Source organism: Anabrus simplex, chromosome 1 (genome assembly GCF_040414725.1).
Source record: "Anabrus simplex isolate iqAnaSimp1 chromosome 1, ASM4041472v1, whole genome shotgun sequence".
Lineage (NCBI taxonomy): Eukaryota > Metazoa > Arthropoda > Insecta > Orthoptera > Tettigoniidae > Anabrus > Anabrus simplex.
In genome coordinates, this window is record NC_090265.1 from 710,122,250 (window position 1) to 710,142,834 (window position 20,585).

Here is a 20,585-nt window from a genome sequence, read left to right on the forward strand (position 1 = left end):
CCTGAAGATATTACAGACTTGAAAATTGGTATTTGGGATCTACTTTAAAAGTAAGGAAACACATATTTTTTCGTTTTTGGAAAATCCAAATATTGGGGGTGAAAAGGGGGGGTGAATTTTTTAAAATGAGTGTGTCTACATCTTAAAACTTTAAAATTTACAGATGTAAAAATTGGTAGTTAGAATCTCCTCTAAAAATAAAGGAACACATATTTTTTTTTGTTTCCTGTAAATCCCAATAGGAGGGGTGTAAAAGGGGGAAAAATGGGTTGAATGCTTTTAATGAGGATACATATATCTCAGAAACGAAAGATATTACAGAACTGAAAATTTGTATATGAGATCTTTAAAAATAAAGAAACACGTATTTTTTAGTTTTTGGAAAATCCAATTAATGGCGGTTAAACAGGAGTGACAAATTGGGGTGAATTTTTTGAAAGACTATATCTACAGAATATCTTGGAATCGTAAAATATTACAGACGTAAAAAGTGGGTGTTTGGAATCTCCTGTAAATGTAAAGAAACATAGGTGATTTGTTTTTGGAAACTCCACTTAAGGGGAACTCAAAAGGGGTGAAATTTTGAAATGAAAATTTTTACAGTATATCTAAAAAACTTAACATGTTACAGAAGTGAAAAATGGCATTCTTTTATCTCTATTAAACATAAAGAAACGTGTATTTTTAGTTTTCGGAAATATCACCTGGGTGGAAGGGGGGGGGGGGTAAAAGTGACTGAAAATGGTGTTGAATTCTTTTAATTAGGCTACTGATATATCAAAAATGCAGATTTTACAGACGTGAAATTTGATATTTTCAATCTGCTTTAAAAGTAAAAATACACGTATTCTCTAAAAATCCAATGAAGCAGGGGGGGAGGGGGGTGAAAGAATTGAAAAATTAATTGGCTTAATTGTATGAGAATACATACATCTAATAAAAACTAAAGTTATTACAGATGTGAAAATTCGTATTTGGATCTCCTTTAAAAACAAAGAAAAACGCGTTTTGGGCGGGAAACCATCTTGGAGGGCGGGAGTGTAGAGTTGAATTCCTTTCATGAGGACACATAAATCAAAAACTGAAGAAGTTAGAGTCGTGATAATTGGTATTTAGAAGATCCTTTACTATTAAAGAAACAAGTATATTTTTTTTTCGGGAAAGTTCACTTAGGGGGGGAGTAGTGTGAAATGAAGTGAAAAAAGTAAATTACTTTTATGGGGATACTTATATCTCAAAACTGAAGGTAATAGACGTGAACATTGGTGTTTGGAATCTCCCTTAAACATAAAGAAACAAGCCTTCTTTTAATTTTTTTTTGGGGGGGGGGGCGGTGGCGGTAAATAAACTTAACGGCGGTGGGGTGTAGAAGGAGGTGAGACCAATTGATTTTACTGTTATTAATGTACTTATAAGGATCCTCCGTTGCTCAGGCGGCACCGCTCCGGCCTCTCAAAGCTGGGTTCCGTGGTTCAAATCCCGGTCACTCCATGTGACATTCGTGCTGGACAAAACGGAGGCGGGATAGGTTTTTCTCCGGATACTCCGGTTTTCCCTGTCATCAGCCATTCCAGCAACACCACATAATAATAATAATAATAATAATAATAATAATAATAATAATAATGTTCCGGACCGTCGTCAAATGTGCGGACCGCGCTGGCAACGGCTCCTGGACGGGTAATGACTAAGAATGCAGTCCGGCCGCGGGTTCAGTGCCGCCAAATCACCCAATATGACACCACGCCGGATCTCCTGAAGGATTTTATCCATATGAAAAATGATTAACGGAAAAGATGGCAAAGATTTACGGACCCAACTGACCAGGAGGAATACCTGAGCCTAGCCCGGGAAGTACGAAATCGATTGTTGGAAAGGAATATTGAAAAATGGGAGGAAACGTGCTGTAAAATAATAGAAAACGAGTCAGATCGGGAATTTTGGAGGATTCTCGCAGAAAACGAGTCAGATCGCGAATTTCGGCGGATTATATATCTAAAACAATAAGCATTCAATTATAAATTTCAGTATAATACCGTAACGAAGCACGGGTATCTTGCTAGTATATATATATATATATATATGATTTGAGTAAAGGAGTGGAATCAGAGGTAAGGCATTTTGCCGATGATGTTATTCTCTATAGAGTAATAAATATGTTACCGAGCTCGATAGCTGAAGTCGCTTAAGTGCGTCCAGTATCCAGTATTCGGGAGATCGTGGGTTCGAGCCCCACTGTCGGCAGCCCTGAAGATGGTTTTCCGTGGTTTCCCATTTTCACATCAGGCAAATGCTGGGGCTGTACCTTAATTAAGGCCACGGCCGCTTCCTTCCCACTCCTAGCCCCTTCCTGCCTCATCGTCGCCATAAGACCTATCTGTGTCGGCGCGACGTAAAACAAATAACAAAAAAAAAAAAATATATATGTTACAAGATTGTGAGCAACTGCAAAATGACCTCGAGATGATAAACGGGGTTAAAAGTCAGGTTGTGAGTTTCACAAATATGAAAAGTCCTCTGAGTTTTAATTACTGCGTTGATGGGGGTGAAAGTTCCTTTCGGGGATCATTGTATCTGGGTGTTAATATAAGGAAAGATCTTCATTGGGGTAATCACATAAATGGGATTGTAAATAAAGGATACGGATCTCTGCACATGGTTATGAGGGTGTTTAAGGGTTGTAGTAAGGATGTAAAGGAGAGGGCTTATAAGTCTCTGGTAAGACCCCAACTAGAGTATGGTTTCAGTGTGTGGGACCCTCACCAGGACTACTTGATTCAAGAACTGGAAAAAATCGAAAGAAAAGCAGCTCGATTTCTTCTGTGTTATTTCCGACAGAAGAGTAGCGTTACAAAAATGTTGCAAAGTTTGGGCTGGGGAGAACTGGGAGAAAGGAGACAAGCTGCTCAACTGAGTTGTATGTTCCCAGCTGTTAGTGGAGAAATGGCGTGGAATGACATTAGTAGATGAATAAGTTTGAGTGGCGTTTTTAAAAGTAGGAAAGATCACAATATGAAGATAAAGTTGGAATATAAGAGGACAAATTGGGGCAAATATTCATTTATAGGAAGGGGAGTTAGGGATTGGAATAACTTACCAAGGGAGATGTTCAATAAATTTCCAATGTCATTGAAATCATTTAAGAAAAGGCTAGGAAAACAACAGATAGGGAATCTGCCACCTGGGCGACTGCCCTAAATGCAGATCAGTATTGATTGATTGATTGATTGATTGATTGATTGATTGATTGATTGATTGATTGATTGATTGATTGATTGTATACGTGCTCATTTAAGGCCTTCATTTCTTTTAGAGGCATTCAATTCAGTTACATTATATTAGTTACATGTCATCGAACACCACAGTACCTTTATCTCAATACCTGACATGTGGTACTTTTCATATGCACGTATACGTATTAGGTCGTATTCAGTACATATAGTACATGAGAGATGTTAAGTACAGAACAAAACTGTCCAACCAGACGCCAAAGGGCAGTGGGATCTCAACCCACAACCTTCCGATTTTGCGTCAGATGCTCTTACCAGTTGAGCTATGGCAACCTAGGTCATATTTGTTCTGTTGGAAAGGATATTATTCAATCAAACAATACATTGTTTTTTGACAGGGATATGTAATAATTAAAAAAATGAAAACTGAAATCATCGGATGTGCATAGTGGCCACTATAATTCAGACTGACCCACCGGGTGCATGTATCCATGTTGACAAAAACCTGTTGAGTCAAAAGGTTTTTAACTTATTTGTTTCAAAGTAAATTCAGATTCATGAACCAATGCCTATTCTCTGCAGATAAGCAAAGAAGCCTTCTTAAAACAGTTGTCTTAGATCCTGAGAGAATTTTGTCAACAAAACAAAAGTCTTAAATTCTATAATTATTCATTTGAATTACAACTGGAAAACTTTTCAGAATATTTTGGAGTGTTTCAAAATAATCATCTAAGAATTAAAATTTTTTGTTCTTTCAAAGAAATCCTCTTTATAGTTTATAGTAGAATATATTACCTTCCTTATCAGTCCGTATAATCACGTTCTGGAATAATGGGGTTCTCTATTTGAAATTTTGCAATAAGTCTGTAGATGCTGTGAGTCCTGTTTTATTTCTTTGCAGTATAATGATCTGTGCATCGATCTTGAGAAGAACGTGACTCGGGTGGACAGGCTAGTGCTGGATATTGATCCAAAGACTAAAGAGCCCCTGGTCCAGGTCGATAAGAAGATTGCCAGGAAACTGAAACCACATCAGGTAAGGCACCCACATCCTTAGTCGGCTGATATCATGGAACTGCATTATTCATCAAGAAATCTCACTAATCATGCAACAGAAGAGTTTCATCAAAAGTAATGTTAGTTTGCTATACTTCTAAAAAATAAAAAATGTAGCACAAATCTTAAATTTAAAAGGCAAACAGCCTGTACAAGTCAATTTTGAAATTGGTTTCAAATCCCTACTAATAAAATATACGTGAAAATATGTTTGGAATTTTGTGGAACTCTTACGTCTGAACAACTTGATGAATCAAGATAAAATTTCACACACATATAGTGTATGACCTGGGATAACATACAAGCCATTCTCTTAAGAGGGTCTTGCAGCGAAAGAGAATGTGAGGCAAGTCTGAGAGAAATGTACTCCTAGGATATGTTGCCTAATGTTTAGTACTACCGAGTGTACATAGAATTCCATTTGCTACAAATAAAGTCCGTAGGCATTTTCTCCCTGACTTTTAAAGCTACGTCAGGAAGCTACACTTACTCCTATGTACAGCAGTGTTAACAACGTGTGAGGCTGATTACATTGGCCTGCAGAAAAAAAAAAAAAAAAAAATCTCTTCGCCGAAAGGTTGAAGAGGTGATTTACCCTAATTTAGGTGAGCTGATTTCAAATATGTAAACCGTTTTTGCCTATTACACATAGTTTTTCTGCTATTTGAAATCCTAATTTGACATCATCATCATCATCAATGTCCCACTCCAGTCGCCCGGGTGTGGTTAACAAGCCTGTCCTTCCACTTTTCCTGCTCGATTATTTCTGCCACATCCAATCCAGCTTCTCTACTGTCCTTCCAAATCTGATCCATCCACCTTCTTCTCGGTCTTCCAACTGGTCACTTTCCCTTAACTTCTCTTTCTAATTCCCTTCGTGCTACCCGTTCCTTTCCCATTCTCTTTATATGTCCGAACCATCTCAGTCTTGCTTTCTGTATGTTCTGTACCAACGGTTCTATTTTAGCTCTTCTCTGATTTTAATATTTTGATTTTTTGTTGTTGCTATTTTACTTAACGTCGCACCGGCACGGATAGGTCTTATGGCAACGATGGGATAGAAAAAGGCCTAGGAATGTGAAGGAAGCGGCCATGGCCTTAATAAATTTCCTGGTGTGAAAATGGGAAACTACAGAAAACCATCTTCAGGGCTGCCGACAGTGGGGTTCGAACTCACTATCTCCCAGATGCAATCTCACAGCTGCGCGCTCCTAACCACACGGCTAACTCACCCGGTATTTTGAATTCTATCTCTTATTGTCTTCTTGACCAATGTTCTTAAAAATTTCATTTCTACTGCTTGGATCTTACTATCTTGTCTCTTAGTTACCAGCATTTCTAGTCCCTATGTTGCAATTGGTATGAAATACTGTTTATATAATGTTTATTTCGTTCTCTTAGGTACTTTGTCATCCCATAAAAGGTCTCTGACTTGATGATAAAATGTTGTACCTTTACTTTGTCTGTTATTAATTTCAGTGTTGATTTCATAGTATCAAAAATGAAAAAGCCATAAGGTCACAAGATATGGATGGGATGGAAAAGTGAATCTCTTATAGACTATTTTTTGAATGGAAAATTCTAAATTCCCATGGAGGAATTCGATATTTTTCACCAATAGAGCATGTCAAAAATGTCAAACATATCAGATGTAAGGCCTTTCAGGCGTTTGCTCTATTAACCAGCATTTCGTCTTAAGTCTGACACTAGACTCATCAGAGTGGGATGTGTCAGACCCTACCCACTGACGCTGCAGTGTATGCAGGTGAACTTATCAAAAGCCCTTATAAGAGGCACAGTCTGATAACTGCATACGGGAGATAAATCTCCACAATGGAATTATTGCCCGCCTAGCAATTCCGAATGGAAAATTCTAAATTCCAATGGAGGAATTAGATATTTTTCACCAATAGAGCATGTCAAAAACATATCAGATGTAAGGCTTTTCAGGCGTTTGCTCTATTAACCAGCATTTCGTCTTAGTTCTGACACTAGACTCATCGAGTCATAGACTCTAAATTTTCCCCAGAGAGGATGGATTGCTTCATCCACCATCTTCGCCATTCCGAAGGTCTCCTTCTCTGCGTAAGAAGCTGTTAAGGTCTTCACCCGTAACCCTGGCCATGGGTTTCACGTTATACCCTGTGAGACTGGGTCCCTGCCTGTACTTCGCTCTCCTTCACATCGGTCTACTGATGTGGAGGATACCCACCCCCGCAACGTGGATGGACCAGACAAGAATTACTGAAGTGAAGGATAGGGAAGATGACTCTGTCTCCCTTGAGCTGGGTTAATGGTTGTGTATTGAAACTGTATGGCTGAACAGAAAACACTACGTGAATGAATAGTCACTAGGATAAGGTTTAAATGAAACTAGACGCCACCTGCAAACAATTTACAGGAATAATTGACTCACAGAGCATGACATAACTCCTTCTTGCAAGGCGACAGTCATCAGGCTGACGATGCTCCAAACTTGCTATATAACCTTACCTGTCTACCCCTGAAATTGAATTTAGATAACATGCCAGGTTTTCCCTCCATAAATAAGTCATCATACGCTTAACTATTAAATTTACTGAAAATTAAAGTTTATCAAAAGTCTAATATTACTCACAATAAAAATTTACATCTCCATCTTGTCCACTCACAAACAACTTAATATTTACACTGTACATACATACCTTATAATAGATTCAGCACATATAATTTACACTCAAAGTATTATTTAGGAAGGGCAAGATGCCTCAACTCGCGTTATGATATAAACCAGTTACCGGTACTTGCTAAGTGCATCCCTAACCCAACACAACGCTCACTTCTTAAATCTTGACTTCTGAGCCTTTCAATTTGCCACCATCTATAGGTTGGTTGGTTAATCCAAAACATCACCACACAGGAAATACTGCACCAATTCCCCTCATCTTTATACAGATTTCAGACTGCTTGGCCTATTGCTGACAATTTAGAAGTAAGCTACGAGATCTTCGTCCCATTTTGACCTCATACTGTATATACACTGAACAAGAAGCACCATCACCACTTCAGAAAACCAAGTAATGTCACTGTATGAGGTGTTAACATAATGCACCTCAACATGCTAGGTGATATTAAATCAAATCTCGGCTACGTACAATGTCAAGTCAAGTGTCTGCGAATAAAATATCAAATTTCGTGAACTGAAGAGAACTAGAGCCAAACAAGTATGAAGGAAAACTGTTCACACACTGAGTCCATACTGGTTACTGAGGCGATAAATAGTTTACAAACACGTGGTATTCTTCCAAGAATACGCAGGTGATGAACAATTGGGCTACAACTTATTTCATCACGTAATTAGTTCTGTGAACCACATACAGTACATATTACCTTCACACTGCACATTTAAAGGCTGCTTACAATAAGCATTTCCTCGGCGAGGGAAAATCGATAGTCTTATCAAACATTACCATCAAATACAGTCTCTACTGTATTTGTTACCATACACCATCTCTCACCAACCTCTCACTAGCAATGTCCATAAACGAGCAATGCCGTCTTGACTCTGTAATTGTCTAGTAATAAAGCTCCCGTAAAAATGCTTGTGCAGCACCCACTTCGCGGTATCAATTGTCGTCAACAGTGACCTCAATAGCAATAATCAGCAACTGTAACAGTCCTACACAATAATACCCGATAATAGCAATAAACTTGTAGCACACACACATATACAGACTCGCTCCGTACAGCACAACGTCTGCCAAAATCCACATGTTGCCACACTTTAAACCAACTTCAACTGTCTTTATCAATATAGTAGCTGTTTTCCTAGTTGCATAAACTTTACTGCTATGCCATGAGCAGATTCATACACAACTTTAGGTTACACCAATATAAAGAAACATAAATACATAATTCCCTACAACCAGATTCTTCTTAGAATATAATGTTCCTATATCTCAATTCAAAACTCACAAGATACCTACTACTTTATATTAAAATTATTTTTATGACAACTTCCTAACCTAAAAGTTGCGAGTCATACACTCGTACAGTTACAGTATGATGCCACAACCAATGGCTGATGCCGCAACCAATTTGACGTATTGTTGTAATTTTGATAGAAAACTCCATAATAGATAATATATGTAATTTAAATGGGACATGATCAAATTGCAATGAATATACAAAAAAGTAACATGTTCATTGCTAGAATGTATGAATCTGCCTACAAGATCACTATTGTTTGCTACACTTTGATGTGAATGAACGCTGTGTTGATTTGTGTTTGTGTTCCTCAGTAGTGTTATCTTTCACTAGATACCAACAGTAATCTGACATCATGGAGATATCCCATCGCCCCTGATACCTTTGTTCCATTTCTTTTAGATCCTGATGGAGCCCCTCGCCATGTTCCTTGCTGAATGCTCCTAAATTTGCAGGAAAATAATTCAAATAAAATGAAATGGTGTATGGCTTTTAGTGCCGGGAGTGTCCGAGGACATGTTTGGCTCGTCAGGTGCAGATAACTGTGCAGGAAATGTAATTTTAAGCTCGTGCAGCAACCCAATTTCTGAAAGTTGTACAGCATGGTAGTTGACATCTTTAACAATACCCAAGAATTTGCTACAAACATCCTCGAATGATTCCCATGCCTGAAGCTGTGTTTCATTCGTCGTACTGAATGTTGGATCCTTCATAAGCTTCCGATTTTGCGGGCTGTCAAAAACACGTTCCTTAAATTTTTCATCCGACTGTCCTGGAAATTTCTGACAGAGGTACCAAAAGCAGGGACTGCCTCTATCCAAACTCCTCACGTACTGCTTCATAATTCCCAATTTAATATTTAAAGGGGGCAATAACACACTTTGAGGATCAATTAATGGACAATTTACAATGTTTTTTTTCTTCAGACACGAACAGTTTCCTCTTGGGCCACTCAGACACTAACCAGTGACAATCCCTGTCCCGAGAGTCCCACTCGCGCAGAAAACATGGGAGCTTTGTTGTATATCCTCCTTGCTGCCCTAGCATGATACTGCACACTTTTAAATCACAGCACAGTAACTATCTGTGTTCATTGTAGTTCAGTTTCTGCAGCACCATAGATAAATTGTGATAGTTTTCACAAAGATATGTTGAATGGGCAACTGGCACTGAAGCAAGTTTTTTTTCCATCGTGCAGAAGAACACTTTCGAGACTTCTTTTACTAGTATCAGTAAATAGACACCAGTCCTTTGCTTGGTAAATAGTTCCAAGACGACATCGCAGACGGATATCGCAGCAAAACACAAGTTTGTCTTCGTCAACAAAAATCTGCCGGAATTCTTCCTCCTGATTTCTGTAACAATATGAATTTTTCCCAGGTAGTAAAAAATTTCTCTCTTTCAATTTTGATCCTAAAAGTTCACTCTTTTCTTTAGTGAGGCCTAGGTCACGCACCAAATCATTTAAGGGGACACTGGAGATAAAAATATATTTTTACCTAATGCATTGATTTTCACGAAACTTTGTGGGATTGTCACCTACATAAAAATAGAGATATCACAAACATTTCTTTCATATACAATTAATATTTTTTTCCAAAATAATTTTTTCATGAAATTTAATTAACATGTTAATTTAAATTCGTAATTAGGTAGATAATACTTCTTTTAAAAGCACTACGTATCGATTTTTCTGTACATAATTTATGTAAAAATATATATCATACTAAGGTAATTTTTACATTATATTATTTTGGACTTAAAAATTCTACTACTTGAAAAAATTCTGCAATCAAAAGTTCCATATGCAGATTTCTTAATATAGCTGTAATACATATTTATTTATTTTAATTTGTTAACCAACATAGGACTACTTAAGTCAGGTTTATGGAGGTTTTCTTCTTTTTGTCAGCCCAATACTGTTTTATCCTTTCTGAATGTAATTTTCTTTCTGCTTCTAGAGTCACTCTTCCTATTTACTGCTTGTTGACTTTTTGTCTGTAGTCTAGTGTGCTTATCTTTCAATATGTTGAGTGTATTTGTTTTGTATTTTAAATCTTGTATTGTAATATGCAACTCTCTCATGTCTTCTTTAAGTTCTGTGATCCATTTAATATTATTCTTACTCTAACTCTTCCATAATTTTTCTATTATTTTTGTACTGATTCTATTTTCTGGTGACTGTATTAGATTTCCTAAGAATGATATTCGTTTCTTTTACATTGTGCTACTCACAGGTTCCATTTCTTTATAAACTGTCTCATTGGAAGCTAGTCTCCAGATCCCGTTTACTTGATACATTTTATTTAAACAGGTTCTCACAATTCTCCTTTCTGACTTGAGTAGTCTATCTATTGCAGCTGTGTTTCTTGTTTTGAATAATGTTTCACATGTATACGTAATTTGTGGCTGGGTGACTGTTTTGTAGTGTTTCAATTTGGTTGCTATTGAGAGACACTTATTATATGTATTCTTGGTAACGTGCTGTGCTCTAACCAGTTTACCTATTCTATTTTGCCATGCTGCTTTCTCATTTAGGTTGTATGTGATTATTTCATCTAAATATTTAAATTTTTCTGCAATTTTTATTTCTTGGTCTCCCAGCTTAATTTTGTTGTTTTGTTTCCTGAATATCATTGGCCAGAAAAGTTAGATCATCAGCAAATCCTGGACAGTTCAAATGTATGTTATCCTTCTGGGTTCCAATTTTTATATTTTTCGAGTTGTTCTTGTACCATTCCCTCATAACATACTTTAGTGCACAGTTAAAAAGAAGAGGTGACAATCCATCTCCCTGTCTTAAACCAGTTACCAAGAATGGTTCAGAAAGTTCTCCTCTGAACTTAATTTTAGAAATTATATTAGTTAGAGTAAGTTCAATCAATTTGATTAGCTTTGGGTGAAATCCAAAATGTCTTAACATTTTTAATAATGATGGTCTGTGGATGGAGTCATAAGCTTTCTTGAATTCTATAAAAGTTATTGAAAGGGGCTTGTTTCGTTTTCTGTAATAAGCCACAACTAGTTTCTAAGTTGTTATTTGTTCAGAGTTGCTTCTCCAAGGTCTGAAGCCTCCCTGGTATTCACATAACTCTTGATCAAGTTGTTCTTTAATCCGATTATATAGTATCTTAGAAAAAATCTTATACATCAAGTCAAGGATGGAAATACCTCTATAGTTGTCTGGATTACTTCTTTCACCTTTCTTATGAATTGGATTAATTATAGCTGTTGTCCATTGTTCTGGGAATTTTTCTGATATCTAAATCTTCTGTTATATGTAGGGATGTCTCAGTTGCACTGCCGGCATATTTGCACATCTCTGCACAAACCTGGTCTTCTCTACATGCTTTGTAGTTCATTTCCTTAAGCACTGTTTCAACTTATTTTGCTGTAGGTGGGTTTATAGTTTCTGGTTTGGTTTTTATCGGGGTATGTGTATCAATTAATAAGAGCTTTTCAGGTTCATCGCTGTTCAAGATCTTGTTAAATGCTTCTGCCATGATTTCTGCGTTTTCCTTATGTTATGTGCTATTTTTCCATCTTTATTTTTCAACATTAATGTGGTGGGGTTATATTTTTGCAGTTGTTTACCAAAGGCTTTGTAATAATCCCTAGAATTGGTTTTGTAGTAATTTTCCTCAATAGAATTTATTAAATCTCTTTGATATTTTCTCTTAATTCTTCTAATTGTTTGGGTGAATACTTTTTTACATTCTTGAGGTTCATGGCGTTTTCTTCTGTTTCGTGGGCTTGACATTTCAAGCTTGATGTCTTTCTTCATGCATTCTATCACAATCAGAGGTCCACCAGGCATGTCTTTTCCTGGGATTTAATGGAGGTAGATCTTCTGCATTCTGTTTAAGAATTGGTATTAGGTCATCTAAATTGTCTGTTAGTCTTCTAGTTCTTGTCTTTGCCGATATTGGGCATTCTGGATTAATTGATGAGGGTCGTATGTCCTTTTCTTTCCAACTCTGGTTTGTCTTTTTCTTCTTAATGGAGTAAATTTAATCTTGATTTTAATTAAGTAGTGATCTGAACCAGTGTCTGATCCCCTTACAACTTCGACATTGTGGATTTCCGTGTGAAAGAATTTGTCCATACATACATGGTCTAGCTGCCATTCTCCTTTTGTCCAATCAGGATGTTTACAAGTTTTAAGTTTGTGTGGTTTTCTTTTAAAATATGTAGATTTGGAGATCAGTCCATGGATTCTGCAAATTTCTATGAGTCTTTGGCCATTTCTGTTAGTATATTTATGAGGAGCCCACTTTCCTACTACATCTCGATACATCTTTTCCTTACCCAGTTGAGCATTAAAGTCCCCTATAAGGATCTTGATGTTATTCATATTTATTTTTATTCATTGTTTGATCAAGGTGATCCCAGAAATTATCATTCTTACAGAGTTTTTGTTCAAATTTTTTTTCATTGGTAGGGGCATGAGCATTTATGATGATGTAAAGTTTGTTTATGGTTTGTAAAGTTAGAATCCCAATTCTCGGTGAGATGGCTTTAAAATCAATTACGGAATCTATTATTTTCAAATTTACTAGAAATTCTGTACCATATTGGTGGCACTATTTTATGACCCTTTGACCTGGCTTCCCATTGTACACTCTATAACCTTGAGATTCAAACAGATTTTCTGTTAAATTTCTCATTTCTTGGAGAAGAAATACAAGAATATTTTGCCTATCTAATTTGTCTGTGAAGTTCTTGAGCTTTCTGGTTTCCAGTAAGGAGTTTATATTATGCATCACAATGTAGTTAACCCATTGAACTGCAATTTTTCTTGAAAATAAATGTACATTGATTGCTACAGCAAGTCAACACACTGAAACGTCCGGCTCCATGGCTAAATGGTTAGCGTGCTGGCCTTTGATCCAGTGTGTCCCGGGTTCAATTCCCGGCCGGGTCGGGGATTTTAACCTTCATTGGTTAATTCCAATGGCTCGGGGGCTGGGTGTGTGTGTCGTCTTCAGCATTAGTATTCATCATAGGTAGGGCCCCATTCTCATAGACGCGCAGGTCGCCTATGCGGCGTCCACTCGAAAGACCTGCACTCGGCCTCTTCCAAGGCCACACACACTCTTCCAAGAACACAGTTCACATTCTAACAATAGTTCAACACAGTGTGCTAGATCTTAAAACACTCATATACATGCATTGCCACCTTACACTTATCACATTCATAGCGGGATTCACCGCTGTTCTTTCCCTTCTTTTTTCCTCTGCAGTCATAGCAGACTTCGCAAGAAAAGCCACAGTGAGAAGATGAAGAAATTTTGGGAGAAGGGAAAGGCAACTACATCAGCTAAATAAGTTTAATTGTGCTCATTAGTCAGGCATAACGAAATAGTAATAATATTAATAATAATAATTGTACCGGGCGGTACACCTCCACGCCGCTAATTTAAAAATTGCGCCAGGTGAAACTCCTCTGCTGGAGGAAGTCTGAACTTTATCTACGCTATTAATTCTCTACTTTCTCAGAAGATGTCACTACCTGTAAATTTTGGAGTTTTAGAACTGTGTCACTTTTGATGTGTTTTTGTTTCGCTTGAAGTAAGAAGTGTGAACTTTCTCTTCTAGAGGACACTACTGAAGATCTACAATAGTGCAACCTAGTGCGGAGTCAAAGAACTATTTTTTTGGAGAAAATTTAATTTCAAGAGTTTGTTCTTTGTTAAATTTCTTTCTGTCATTGTTTAAGTTGGCAATATTTACCCCTTTCTTCCCCTTGTTATGAATGTATCCAATCCCGAATTTCTTCTATTAATTTCTGACCAATCTGGTGTATTTTCCCCCAACTTGAATCTGTTGCGGGGTCCTACCCAATAAAGAGTTTGTGGGAGGGTGTTTTCTTTCCCCTAACGCCTAGAACCTTCCGCGAGAGGATATAAACTGCTGATTTTCGGGTCTCCGGGCCACTTCTGTTCCATCTTTCGGTGTGTTAAGTACATAGCAGGGGGCGGGAAGCGCCTCTTTCTTCGGCAGCGGTCAACAACAAGGTAATGGCCGATTAATAACTTCTTTCTTTGCTAGCTCAGCAGTTTAACTTTCGGGGCGGGTTCTAAGCGTTCAACCATGTAACCTTTTCCTAAAATGTAACTACACTTTTCATATATTCTCTTTTAAAACGACATATCGGGATAGAGAGTGCTTAACCCTCTCGAGCTCCCACTCACATCGTCTTGAGGTGAACTTATTTTTCTCAACCAATTCTTCCGTAATGTAATGTAAATTGCTATTAAGTCACCTCTGTAGTATGGGATTAGCCCTTGTATTAACGGCCTAGTGCCAAGTAGGTCTTAAGCAAAGTGTATTGGGAGTGCAAATTCGCCTCCTCTCAAATTGTATTTTAGAGGTCATGTATTAACTTTCTTGTCATTTAACAGACCTCAGTAGGTTGGGTATTTTACCCCTGTGTATGCGTCCTTGGAGGACAGCTTAAAAGTGGAGTTTGGAGTGGCCTATGATAGGCTTGGATTTTAAGGGGAAGTTGCCCTTTCTTGAAAATTGTGTTTCTGCCTCAAGGAGGCTTTTGGGTGTAATTGGAAGCAAATGTTTCTGGCATGTTTGGGGGTTTTCGGCCCCTTTGTTGTATGGTGTTCATTGTAAGGTTGGGCTCTTTGCTCAAGAATTATGTTTCTGACTTTTGAATCCCCAAATGGGGTACCTATGTAAATGTATTTTTCAATCGTGTTTCGGCTACTAAGTACCTGTTCTATTTGTTGTTACCTAATTTTGCAAAGAAAATATAACCTTGTTAAATTTTAAAATTAATTTCACTTTAGTAGCTTGAGACCTATTCACCACCCAGCACCTTCTTTCATGCATAACTACCACCAAAACACGGTAACAATAATAATAATAATAATAATAATAATAATAATAATAATAATAATAATAATAATAAATACAAGACTGACAAACCGCATCAATACCTTCTTTCAGCAGAAGAAAAACTATGGGGCTTGGAGAACTGGACTCTGTGGTAGCAAGAAGATTACACCACATATTATTTGGTACACTGTCTGTTTGTGTTCACTTTCAGTCTTCTAGGTTATGAACACGCCCACCTGCGTCCCCATCTTAATTTTCTTCAATAATGTCATCTAATTCTTCGGAATTACTAATGCTAATGTCACTCAAAGGTAATTCAGTATCACTTTCATCGGAAAAACCGTCACTGACATCGCTTTCCTCCAAAAAATGTAATATTCGAGCGTCATCCGACTCGGCCATGACATTGACTTTACCTGCACTAAAGCTTTACGCGGCAATTTACTTTATCATATTTAGACTCTTTGGCGGCGAAATACATAGCTGAAGGGCAAAGATAGCTGAAATGCAATTACCAACATCTCATAGACATGTTGGGATTGCAAGGATATATCAATATGTATCCTTGGAAACCTCAACAAAGCAACAAAGAGGATGGACGGAAATTTCAGTCATTGCATTTATGGGAACCCAAGGCAATGGGTTAAGATGCCTATGTTTGATTCTGTGTTTATATGTTTGGTTATATGTATGTACTAGTGCTTTGCCTGCAGCTTCGCTCGCGTTATAGTTGAGTTATGTCCCATTATATTATTTTATTTCCCATTTTCTTTTGAAGTCTACCGAACCAACCTTATGCGTTCGACTTTCGTAAGAAATGTAAGACATAAACGTAAATGATGTGTTTTCCCGTCCCGGCCTCAGCCGGAATTGAAAAGTTTCACGTGTATTCAGAGTTTGCTGTTAAATGAAATTCTCCTGTAATAACAGTAGCTTCTATTATTTTTTTAACCCCGTCACACGTAATCTAGTACCATTGCACAACTTAGGTGGTTTGAGGTTACGTAACAATATTACAGGTGCTCCTACTTTCAAACGAAGTTCGTGAGATGAGAATCCTGGAGGATTAAGAGTATTTAGGAATTCTACTGGATAATTGACAGCATCGTCTGTTTGTAATACCATGTTGACCGATTTATACTCTATTTCTTCTGCATCAAAATATGTAAGCAATGCTTCATTTAATTCATTAGCCGTCTTATTAAAGTAAATCTGCAAAAATCCAGGGTCTTGATGAGCATTTGGCAATAGACTGCCTATGGAATGCTAAATTTGACTTTGTACTTTGGAAGTTGGGATAAAGCCGAGTTGGATGACTTGCTTAGCACCAAAAGATGTCATTTGAAAACAGCTGCTATGTTTTCTAATTCGATCAAAAAAATGACCATGATCTGGATGGGCACCCATTAGTAACTGTGCAATGGTTCAGGAGGAGATTAGAGTGGTGGCAGCTGAACCTTGCCAGAATCGCAACACATGCCTGGTGTTTCATCTTTCCACTTGAGATCATTTCAGAATTGGCATTTATGGATCATTGTACCAGTGGTTATCAAGCTGTTATCTTCCTAATTAATTTCAGGATCATAAGACATCCCGGAACGAAACTTAATTTTACATGGACGCAATCGTCTTTCTTTTCGGACCCCAGGGTGATGTTGCTCATATTTCATTTGAATTATCCTGTGATATTCGCGATTATTTTGCTGGTGTGTAGCTGCCACTGCTGTATGAAACTCGGGATTATTTTTCTGGTATGTCGGTGCCGCTGCTCTATGAACCTTGGGATTATTCTTTTGTTACATGACTGCCGCTGCTCTATGAACCTTGTGATTATTCTTCTGGTACGTGTCTGCTGCGGCTCTATGGACTTCGGGATTTTTCTTCTGGTATTTACTTCAGCAGTGGTACGTGTGGAAGGATTATTCTGTAAAAATGTGGCTGCTGCTTTTTTAAATGGTATTTTTCTCGTAGCATTTGAGTATCGAGTACGATATTTTTCAGAAACTTTTGTAACAACGAATGATGCACTTGTTTCTTCGCACAGACATCATTTACAGTACTTCAAAATGTCCGTTAGAGAGATTACCAGTAAATCGCAATATTTTTACGGGATTAGCTTCATCACTAAATGTCCAATATAACTTTTGATCACGATAAACTTCAAAGCGGAATGGAAATATTTTGCCTGCTGCCGTCAACTTACATGTTCCATCATAAGTTGAATCTTCTGACACGAAAAGTCGGCACTATTCTGAAGAGGAATAGTTATTATCAAGATGATTTTCGGACAAAATGGAGACAACTTACGAAACAATAGCTTCATGAACATCATTGTGCCGTAACTGAGTAGAATATGAAATGTAAGAAAGAGATCTAAATAGACGTGCACCGTCAACTGCAATAGAAACAATGTTATGTGGCAACACTTACCATTAATGTTTAGATAAGTTACTGCCATTATGCTGTATGCATGAAAAAGACGTTTTCACACTGCAGTCTGTTATCTAGCTGTCTCCTTGAAATATCACACAACAGTACGTTGAAACTTCTAATATGAAATGTTGGTACTCTTCTTAGGAGAAATGGTTATTAGCAAGGATTGCCAAGATTCAGACCATTATTGCTCAAGAGTTCTATCACACTCAGTTGATTACTGGTCGACAGTATTATGCAAGTTGCCTCCGGTCTCTCCTTCGTCAATATGAGTGACATATCTTCGAACCGTAGACAGCTTTGCTAATGACGCATGCGCGCTCCGAACTGGTACTGCTTTCGCCTAGCCTGTTTTACCAGTTGTACTGATGAAACAATTCATTTAAACTGTAAGCGGCTGCATAACTCACTAACAAAATATAAAACTGTAATAAATCTCATTGATAAAACAATATTCCTGTGTTAAAAAAGGCCGCCAACAGGCAGATTCGAACTTGCATTCTTGCAGTATGTAGTCCGTTGTCTTAACCGTTGCGCTATCAGCGCAGCGTAAAACAACTTCTCATGAATTCACTCACAAACATTCATATATGTAGGCCTATATACTGTTAATTGTATTTTATTTTCTTTAAGGATTTGGTTTATTACCGTCTTAAAATACACGGAAGCGGAGTGAATTGGCGCGTACACTTATATGTTGGAAAGTGCCGTGGCCATTTTTAATTGGCAAAAGCCAAAGATTCATGTGCGCAAGGGATTATTTAGTTTGGAAAATCTTGAAAATAAATATATTTCCATTGACTTTTCAAGAAATGGAAGATTTTTGCTGTACGACTGAGAGGATTTGGAAGACTGAATGAATATATATGTACAATATTGTTCAAAAACCAGAGATATCGAACACAAATGTAAAACCACATATCACCCCTTTTCACCCCTTTAAAATCAAAATTTTAAAAATTTCTTTAGAAATAGTATTTATGATAAATGAAAATAAATAACTGAATGAATATAAGTACAATATTTTTCACAGAAACGGAGAAATTCAACAAAAAAGTAAAATCACATTTCACCCCTTTTCACCCCTTTAGAATAGGAATTTTTTTAAATCCTTTCTTAGTGCACATCTTAAGCTACGGTAGGAACATGTCCTCAAATTTTCATGCAATTATCTCCAGTAGGTTTTGCTGTGCATTGATTATCAGTCATTCAGAACATCTTGCTTTATATATATAGATTTTTGAGTGTTCAAATTCATTCTTGTCTTTTAGGCGACTACCCACCGAATCCGATGTAGTCTTCTCCATCCTTAAGGGGTTGGACGGTGGAATTCTTTTACTAAAGAACTTTTCCATATCTGACTATCAAAGGTTATCAACCTTAAGTGGAGCAAGCTCTGATTTACAACCACGGTTATTAGCCGCAGAGGATATTTATTCAGCCGCCACTAACATGTGAAACAGACGCTGTTGGGGTACCACCACTAACATATGGAACCTTTGTGCTCTTTATTGCTTCAAGATGTTTATTTTCTGGCTGTAATTTTATGGCTTTAAACCAACCCTCCTCTTTTTTACGGGCTTGGGACCGGCAACAGCAATCACTGAGCTACTCAGTCCACCCAGTAGATACTGCAGGCAGAGCTGTGATACATATACCATAAAAAATTTGGTTACATTTGGCAGAATATTATGAAAGAAAAGTGGGATTTAAATGTAAAATTACACTTGGCAAATAAAGCATTATTACAGCGATAAACTGTTTGAATTCAGCGGAATAACTTTGTGACAAGAAAAAAGAAACCGAGTCGTTTCAAATTGTCATAAAAAAAGTTTCACCAAAATCACCAAAATATTGATTTTTATCTCTGGAGTGTCACCTTCAGACACACTGATTATGAAGACGTGGAGTTTTATCCTAATCATCCGGTACAAAGGTATCATCACCATCCTCTGCACTTGAAGATGACGAAGATACACTCTCTGGTAAATGTATTGGTTGTTTTGGGACAGGAATATCGGGTCCATGTGGTACGGGGGTCATGGCAGATGAAAGGCAGGGATACACAATGTGCTTTTTGTTTTTCGTATTACCAGCTTGCATCCGGGAGATAGTGGGTTCAAACTCTACTGTTGGCAGCCCTGAAGACGTTTTTCTGGGGTTTCCCATTTTCACACCAGGCAAATGCTGGGACTGTACCTTAATTAAGGCCATGGTCACTTTCTTCCCACTCCTAGGCCTATCCTATCGTCGCCATAAGACCTGTCTGTGTCGGTGCGACGTAAATCAGATTGCAATTGTTTTCCGTATTGAACTCGGACACTTTACATGCACAGAAATAACATTCGTCAAAATTATTTCTTTGTTCCCACCAAGCCATTGGGATTCCGAATGGTATTGACGGCAACAACCCATTGTACCATTGCCGCAGGTTTTCTACACACGTTTTACACACAATATGGGATGCGAAATTCTTGTCCTGATCACGTAACTTCATGTTAAAATATGCCAAGTACAGGCTTTTTATAAATTGTGTAATATTTTGCTTCTGGCCTTTAATTGTATACTGGCCACATATATAACAGAAAGTCCTAAGGGGGGAAGACACAGGGTCATATCACTATGTTGTTAAGATCAAAATAAAATTAACTCCAAGGGTTAAGAAAAGACCTCCAAATAAAAATAGAAAAAAATTTACCTTACCGCCTTAATAAATAATAGGGAGTACTATCGAAAAACAGGAGAAGGATCTGTCAACACTAATACATTAGAAGAACTGACCACCAAACTGAAATCGATAGTAGAAGAGTTAGCTCCAACAAATCCCAGGAAAAATCATGAGTGGTGTGATGAAGAATGTGACCAGGCAATTGAAAGAAGACACCAAGCTTGGATAAATCATCAAGCCCAAAAATCAGACAAATCAAATTTAGAACTAATAAAACAAAGAAAGTCAACCCATAAAATCATCAGACAAACCAAACGCAAACAGCTTAAAAATACCTTACAAAGGATAGAGGAGAGTTTTAACAAAAAACAAACACAAGA

General features: G+C 37.4%; 1 protein-coding gene across 4 annotated transcripts in view; it reads left to right on the forward strand.

Moving 5' to 3' along the window:
• The window catches only part of LOC136856717 (transcriptional regulator ATRX homolog), a 462,565-nt gene that overhangs the window by 155,439 nt on the left and 286,541 nt on the right, over nt 1-20,585 (forward strand). For all 4 annotated transcript variants that reach the window (XM_068225163.1, XM_068225164.1, XM_068225166.1 and 1 more), the window contains exon 11: nt 4,132-4,266. In XM_068225163.1, coding sequence (XP_068081264.1) covers nt 4,132-4,266 — 135 coding nt within the window. The remainder of the gene's footprint in view (nt 1-4,131; nt 4,267-20,585) is intronic.